This window comes from Magnolia sinica, chromosome 16 (genome assembly GCF_029962835.1).
Source record: "Magnolia sinica isolate HGM2019 chromosome 16, MsV1, whole genome shotgun sequence".
Classification (NCBI taxonomy): Eukaryota; Viridiplantae; Streptophyta; class Magnoliopsida; order Magnoliales; family Magnoliaceae; genus Magnolia; species Magnolia sinica.
In genome coordinates this window covers 63,805,512-63,814,121 of record NC_080588.1, presented here as the reverse complement: position 1 = coordinate 63,814,121, position 8,610 = coordinate 63,805,512, and the positions used below count along the sequence as shown (strand labels likewise).

The following is an 8,610-nucleotide window of genomic DNA, read 5'->3' as shown; positions in this document are numbered from 1 at the left end:
GGATCATTATTTTAGATCACGACCACAAAAATGAGCAGATCAGAATCTCAGGTGGACCACACCACAAAAACAAAGGGGTGATTAAACTCTCACCATTAAAAACTTCCTAGCACATATACTATAATGCCTATTTGCCATCCAACCTGTTGATTAGGTCACATGGACTTAGGCGAAGAGCAAACACAAATATCATGAGGTTGATTCAAATTTTTATACCCGGCAAGAAGTTTTTAATGGTGAGCATTCACTTACCGCTATTTAGTGTGGTGTGGTCCACCTGAGATTTGTATTTGCTTGCCCAAAAAAGAGATGGAAAAATGGACGGAAGGCATGGATAAAACACATACATCACATGGTGGGGTCCACAGAGCACCGTCCAGTAGCAAGCGTCAACATGCAATCCGCGTCCTGGCCATCCGCCCACTCATTTGGCTATCACTAGGAGGCAACGCACATGGGATCATGAGTCGCGACAGAGGCAAAACGAACTCATTAATAGAAATGGTGACGAGAAAATGCTACTCATACCCACGCTTTTTAATACAAGCACACCTCTTTCTAGGCACCTTTTTCTCCATTCCTTAGCTTGCGGTAAGCAAATGCTCAAAAAAGGAACCAGAAAAGCTATGAAAAAGAAGTTCACAAAATCAAGTCCAACCGTCCAACTGTCGCTTTTTGACCAAGACAACTCTTTCGTGTTTGACTTTTCATACCTATTGATAACTACAATTCCAATTGACTGGATACACAAAACTCACTCATGCAGAAAGAGCTTCAAATCCACATGGATTAAGTACTCTTTCTACACTAAGTAAGAAAAAACCAGTAAAAAACATAAACGTAAGAAAGGGGTAAATATCAATTTGAGAAATTCAAGTCTTCACTCTAGATTAACGCTCCGGATCTCGTTCACCAGCCGATAATCGGAAAACCCATTTGGGTAGTGATAGGTTCTTCAATTTTCCGATCGATCTGCGACTGCTTTGGTCACGTTGAATTGAATCGACGAAGACGCTGAGTCGTTGCACTGCAGTTTCAAGTGTGTCTTGTGATATGTTTGCAAAACAGACACGAAACCAACCAGGCTCGCTGCAATGGCAAGAAGAGCCTGGAGAGATGTTCAAGCCAACCTCATACAGTATCTTCTTCCATAATTCCATCTCTCCTTTGAATGTTTTAGAGCTTAAAAGGTGTCTCATGTCTACCCAACAAAACAAACTGGCATTGCTCTTCAAGCATCCAATTCCAGCGTTTTGCATGCCTGATACAAGCATTTCATTTCTTTCTTTAAGCCTCTTGCAGTTCTCTGCAATGTAGTTTCTGGTGAAGTTCTTGTCAGAGAGCATTTTGGATAGAAGATACTGAGTCTGGGAAGAAACTAGTCCAAAGCTTGACATTTTTGTTGCGGCAGCCACAACTACATCATTGTATGAGTAAATTGCACCGACTCGAAATCCAGGGAGACCCAGATCCTTCGATAGACTACAGACAATGTGAACTTGGTTTTGAAGATTTTCATAATCTTCCGTCTCCATTAGAGCTTCAGCAATGCTAACGAAGCCTGGTCTGTAAAAGACAGTGCCTGCATAGATCTCATCGCTAACTAGATGTATTCCTTTTGCTGCAACAAATCGAAGGAGCAAGTCGAGCTCAGTTCGGCTAGCCGTCGTGCCTAACGGGTTTGAGGGATTGGTGATCAAGACCCCTTTAACTCTCATCTTACGCTTTTGGGCTCGTTGGTATGCTTCTTCCAATGCCTTTTCAGTTATCTGAAAGCCATTAGAGCTTGAGCAATGGATTGGAACGATTTCAACTCCAGTCCGCCACTTGAGATCCCGATCAAATCTACAATAATTTCGGACAAATGTCTAAGTACAAGTGCAATTGCATGTATGCCACATGTAACATTAACATAAGGTTTCAGCAGTGTAAGAATCAAAATAAAACAAATAAAATAAAATACCCTGGATAGTATGGAGTTGGAAGAAGGAATGCTTCGCCGGGTTCGGCAAGGCAAAACATCAGAGTTTCATTAGCCGAAGTTGCACCGGCCGTGAGGACTAGTTTGTTGGGATCAAATGTTACTTTGTTAGCTCTTATTTCTGACATGAATTCCACCAATGACTGCAGGAAAAAATGCACCCAAGTTAGATAATCACCGACATCATGGATCATCCTTCCTATCATCCATAACTTGTTTTCAGGAGCTTACGTTCTTGAATGCTGGCATTCCACGATAATCTTGGAATAGTGCAAGCTCTTTGAATACGGACGTGCTTCCGCATTTGAACGTGGTGGAATCAGGATTATCTGTGAGCCACAATTCGATGAGATCGAAGGAAAGCTGCAAGAAAATAACGATGTGAGATTTTTCTTTGGTTTTTTAGGTATTGATTTTATGTAAATATAGAACTGTAGAAATCACAGAAACAAAGAAGTCAATTTGGATATATGATGCATGCTTAATGGATTTTGCACCAAAACGTTTCTACCATAGTCATGGGACTTAGGTATTGTGATCAGATAGAACAACTTTTTGGTGGGTCATCAAGTGCATGGGCCAGATTTAATGGTTATGATCTCACGATCACTACAAACTTTCGATACTGCCCATTCATATGGCGCCCTACAAGATCAATGGCCCCGATCACCATAAACATTCGCCATGTGTATGGCCGCCGCAGGTATGCTAGCATTTCCCCACCGACAGTCCGATGAGCCATATCTCTCTGGTGGCTGGGAATCTCAACACTGATTCCAAAATGGATTTTTTGAAAAATCCAAACTTTTTGAAATGCTTCTAGATTCCCGCCAACCCTCTTGAGATAAACCCTATGTGCTCTGATCATTGTTCTACGTAATTTTAGGCAGTGTCGGTTGCTTACCTGATTCTCTGCAAGACCCAGTTGTATGATTCCTCTCGGATTCATGATGTGGTCGTATGGGTTCTTCTCATACTCCTGCCATCCTAAAAAGTATGATGAATCTTGCCCGTGTGAATTGCACGTGGCTTTTCTTGAGAGAAATTGCTGCTTCATTGTATAGATGGAACGATGGATGGAGAGAGAGAAAGAGAGAGAGAGAGAGAGAGAGAGAGAGAGAGAGAGGCGCGAGTTAGAGAGAGAGCTGGGAGTTACAGATATCTAAGCAGGGAGTTGGTTGGATGGATGGAATATGTATCCTTTATAGAGGCGAAGGCTTCGAGAATGAAAGATACGACAGTTTTGACCGAAGATTAGAGATGGACGACTTAGAAAAATATGATCTAGTGTGGTATGGTAGCCTCATACGCACGTTACGCTCAGCACACGCACCATGTGGGGTCTGTGTGGCACATATAGCCGGTTCATGAGTGGGTCCCACGATAATTACCTGGAATGTGAACGGATAAGGGGAGCTTCCATATCAGTTCGTCTACTCAGTGGACCCCACCTAATGCCTCGGTCAGATTACGTACATATATCGCATGTGTACTGCGGTTTAGAGTGAATGTATGAGACCGCGAACGGTACCTATGGTGTGAAACACATTTTAATCTCATTCTCCGACTTCTTTTCTTTTTCTCGTGAAGGTGGCACGCGTACACACTATCTAAGCCGTTCATCTGGAAGCCCTACCATGGATAGAGCTATGTTGCCCAATAACATCTCTAAAATTAAATTTTCAAGGAAGGAAATTGAATTTTAAGGAAGAAGGCCAGACAGGATTCCATCAACCACCAACTTTCTCATTAAAAAAGATCATTGATGGAAGGGAACAGACTTTCTAATCAATGTAATTTTGGAGATATGGCCCATCCATGGTAAAGCCTGAAGATTGAACGGTCCAGATCTATCATAAATTTGGCACATGTAGAGAAAAAAAGGTGACAAACACCATATATCCCTAGAGAAAAAAACGATATGGAATTTGGAGGGAGGAAACTGTCGCCGACAGAAAATCTGAGACACCACGAATCTCCGCTCGCAAAGTGGCAACAGATCGGACCGGCTGGTCCCATACATGTCTCTGCTCTTATTCCAATATCTCGGCCACTTCTCATCTGGCCAATTTATCGTCGCATTTTCTCGTTTTTTATTTATTCGAAAGATCGCATCGTATGTTCAAACATACGGCGGTAACCATACGCTCGAGCTGTGTAGGGCCCACAACTGATGTGAATGTGGAATCCAAACCGTGAATTTTGTGGGTCTCCCCATTTTCACTGTACATCCAAGAGTCATCCAGATTTTAAGCGCTAGAGGGCAAACCATGAGGAGATATGCACATTTACACCTGAAACCCAAACATTCACTTCTATTAAGACCATCTGAGTTTTGGTATGTCATTTCATGCTCGTGGGAGCTATCTGATGTATGGGTTGGATTGCGTATTAAAAAACACGGAGGACCCCACATTCCATGTGGAAGTTTTTATGGCACGCCTCACCCTCCCCAATGTTCCCCTTTGTACCCTTTGGCGTGGTCCATCTGAGTCATGGATCCGGGTGGATTTTGGGGTACAGGCCTAACATAGTGGGGCACATCTAATTGATGAGTTCGATGGAACTCATATATCACTGTGGGCCCCCACGTAGTTAGAAGTAGTAATTACCATGGGATATGTGTAGAGTTGGGCATAGACTGAGTTAGGGCTGACTTGACTCGATTCGATTTTGAAATAGGCTTGGCCTGAACCCCATTCGACTCGGTATTGAATTTAGCATGCCTGACCCGATCTGAGTATGATCTGGCATGGGCTAATCCGGACCGAGTCCAACCTGGTCAGAAGTATCGAGTCAGAGAGAGAGAGAGAGAGAGAGAGAGAGAGAGAGAGAGAGAGGTGGCTGCCAGGCTTGGAAAAGGATAAGGATGAGAGAGGGAAAGAGAGACTTTGAGATCGAGTCGAGGTCGAGTTTGACAAGTAGGGTTAGAGATAATTAGAAATTAGTTATATATATATATATATATATATATATATATATATATATATATATATATATATATATATATATATATATATATATATATCCCCGAACTCGACTCAAGTCAGGTTTTGGATCAAGTCAAGTCTGACTTGATTGAGTTTTGGATTGGGCGGGGGTGAATTACTGGGCAACTCGGACTCGACTCGGTTTGAGTTCAGATTGGGCAAAGCCTTCTCAGTTTGGACTGACTCACCCATTCAATTAGAGTCGAGTCGAGTCTAAACGAGTTAGATGAGTCGAGTCATTCCAAGTCGAGTCGTCCGTGCCCAACTCTAAACATGTGATCACCTCACATGCACATGCCACACGTGTACCACCTTGGCAAGTAAGTCCAAGATCCAATCCATCCATCAGTAGGGCACCAGTATATTGATGCCCTAGTTCAAAAATCGAGTCGACTGGTCATGTGGGCCACAGATTATAAAATGATGTACGTACATAGATAACGTGTCCGCCAATTTCCAGTACTGAAATTTATTTTTGGTAAAATATCTAGAAGGTCGGATCAGCATAATCAAATTTAAAATAATGTAAAGCATATATAGTTGGAAACTTACTAAGGGCTTGGATCAAGCTTATATCTGAGTTTTTACCTTCATCCATGTCCTTAATTATAAAATGGGTTGAATGACAACTAAATATTACTATGGGCCCTAGGAAGGTTTCAATGGTGGATGTCATTATCCCCACTATTTCATGTGGTGTGGTTCACTTGAGATTTGGACGTGCGTTAATTTTAGGCTCATGTCCTAAATGATGGTGTCGATGAGACATACATCTATAATAGGCCCAGGAGAGTATGCTTGCTTGATATGTGATTCACTTCTTTAAATATAAGGTTTATTTCTTTAAATATAAGGCTTATATATTTGGATACTACCAAATAAGTTATTTTTTAACTTATATCAAGCCAGTGACCGTCAGGATACTACCAAATAAGTTACCTTTTAACTTATGTTAAGTTAATGTTTTCTCTTAAATTAGTTTGGCAAGTATCATTGTAAAAGTAATTTATAGGTGCCCAAAACTACTTATTTTGATGAGTAATTTTCTTTAAGCTTTTTAATTTATAACTTTTCTACTTCATTCTCATTGTCCATGATAGAGGAGGTTCTCCTTGGCTATCCATATCAAAGGAGGTCCCATGTGATGGACTGTCCACATTGAAGGTGGGGTTCACACCGTAGACAATCCACATAAAAGTGGGCCCCCATATGATGGATGAACCTATATTAATGCCAGTGCCCATATATGGATGGTCCATGCCAAAGGTTGGCCCATAATGACAAAAAGCCGACATCCAAAGTGAGCTGATATAATGGATGACCCACTCCAAAAGTGGGGCTTACATAATGGATGGTCCACATCAAAGGTGGGCTCCGCATGATGGACATTGAAGCTGGGCCCACATAATGAATGACCCATGTTGAGGTGGCCCCATATGATGGATGGTCCACATCAAAGGTCAACCCCTAATGATGAATGACTTATGGCAAGCTTTGCACATCCAGCAACCCACATTGAAGGTGGGGCCCACATTATGGATAATCGACATCAAATGTGGGATCCACATGATGGGCAATTAATAATAGTGGGCTCCACATAATGGACAGTTCACATCAAGGTGGGCCCCACATGATGAACGGTCTACATTAAAGGTCAACCCCAAAAATGAGTGGCCCATATCCAAGGCATGCCCTGCATGATAGACGACCCACATCAGAGGTGGGGCCCACATGATGGACAGTTCACGTCAAAGGTGGACTCCATGTGATGGACTCAAAGGTGGGCTTCACATGATGGGTAGTGGATGTTGAAGGTGGGCCTCGTATGATGGACTATACCATTAATGGTGGGCCTCACTTGATGAATGACCAATATTAAAGGTAGGACCTACATAATGAATGGTGCACATTAAAGGTTGGGCCATAGTGATGAATGGCCCACATCAAAGGTGTGCCCCATAAGATTGATGGCCCACATCAAAGTTGGGGCCCACACAATGAATAGTCCACATCAAAGGTTGGCGCCACATGATGGATGGTGGATGTGAGGGGGACCAAACAAACTTGATATGTTGATTCCCAAACATACTCATTGGCTGAATAAGTAGAAACCAATACAAGTTACTTATGGCATAAGTAACTTATCCAAAGTCACTTATCACTCAAAGGCTCCCATGTTACTTTTTTACCTTAAGTTATTTTGGCAAATATAATTGCACAAGTAACCTATGGGCTTAAAGCTACTTTCCTCCGCGGCTTTTTAACTTTTCACATCTCTCTCTCTCTCTCTCTCTCTCTCTCTCTCTCTCTCATGGACCATATCAAAGGAGGCCTCATGTGATGGATTGTTCACATCGAAGGTGGGGCCCACAAGATGGACAATCCAATCAAATGTGGGCCCCACATGATGGATCATCCATATTAATGTGCCCCCACATAATGGATGGTCCACATCAAAGGTCGTCACCTAATGATAAATAGCCGACGTCCAAAATGGGCAAGTATGATGGATACCCACTTCAAATGCAAGGCCCGTACATTGGATGGTCCACATCAAAGGTGTACTTCACATGATGCAGTGGAAATTGAAGTTGGGCCCCACGTGATGGATGGCCCACATGATGGACAGTCCACATTAGAGGTCGGCTCCTAATGAAGAATGGCCTTCATCCAAGTCAAGCCCCACAAGCCACACATTATAGGCAACCCACATTGAAGGTGGGGCCTACATGATGGACAGTCCACATCAAAGGTGGGCTCTACATGATGGGCAATTAATAATGGTGGCCCTCACAAGATGGATGTTCCATATCAAGGTGGGCCCTACATGATGGACAGTGGTGTAAACACCCCACCCAAGGCCGACAAGCTTATCATATTAAACTCAATCAAACCCAATCAACTCACCCAGTCAAACCTAGGCAACTCATCCCCAAACCCAACCAATTCAACCCAAATAAATGCCTAAAATTAGACCCCATTCTAACCCAAAACCAAGGCTTAAATGGACCCATACATGGGTCCCATTAGCGCTTATGATAATGTAAAGCAACCCCATAAGAACTAGAGCTCGCATGCTATCATAAGAACATCCCCGCAAAAGCAGAACTCATGTGGTCTGAGGGGCACCTTAAGTGCCACCCACCATGTGACAGCTCTCCTGCCTTGGTAAGGTAGGGTGCACATGATGTGAGGGTCCCTCGGCTATATGGCAACTGTGTGGGAGAGGGGAAATGACTCTTTTGTCCTCCCCTTTAGCTAGAATTACAATCTTATCGCTCAATCCAACTTTTGAAGTTGTGCTATATATCGATCTTAAATCGTAGCAAATTAACCCATATTCAACCCTAGAGTTCCGAGCAATTACCACGAGACCAACCAAAGGGGCTATAAATAGCCCCCTACCTTTCATTTTAAATAATCCCTTCACCTCCAAACTTTCAAATTTCATCTCATTTAAGCCTTCCCATCTCATCTCTCCACTAAGGACAAGAGAGAGTAGAAGGAGAGGAGTCCGGTCCAAGTCGGTCTAGTCTAACATTGTCCTTAGCAAACTGAGCATTCAAAATTTCAATCTAAGCCACTCAATCTAACCCTTACAACAAAACGATTCATCTAAACTACATTAGCATTAGGCAA

General features: G+C 42.7%; 1 protein-coding gene across 1 annotated transcript; it reads right to left on the bottom strand.

Annotated features, from left to right (window-relative positions):
- Positions 1-703: 703 nt before the first annotated feature.
- LOC131229043 (1-aminocyclopropane-1-carboxylate synthase 3-like) lies at positions 704-3,038 on the bottom strand. Its single transcript, XM_058224904.1, has 4 exons — positions 2,886-3,038; positions 2,213-2,344; positions 1,964-2,124; positions 704-1,845 (listed from the first exon to the last, which is right to left on the bottom strand). The coding sequence occupies exons 1-4, from the start codon at positions 3,036-3,038 to the stop codon at positions 891-893; spliced, it is 1,401 nt and encodes a 466-aa protein (XP_058080887.1). The 3' UTR covers positions 704-890.
- Positions 3,039-8,610: the final 5,572 nt, after the last annotated feature.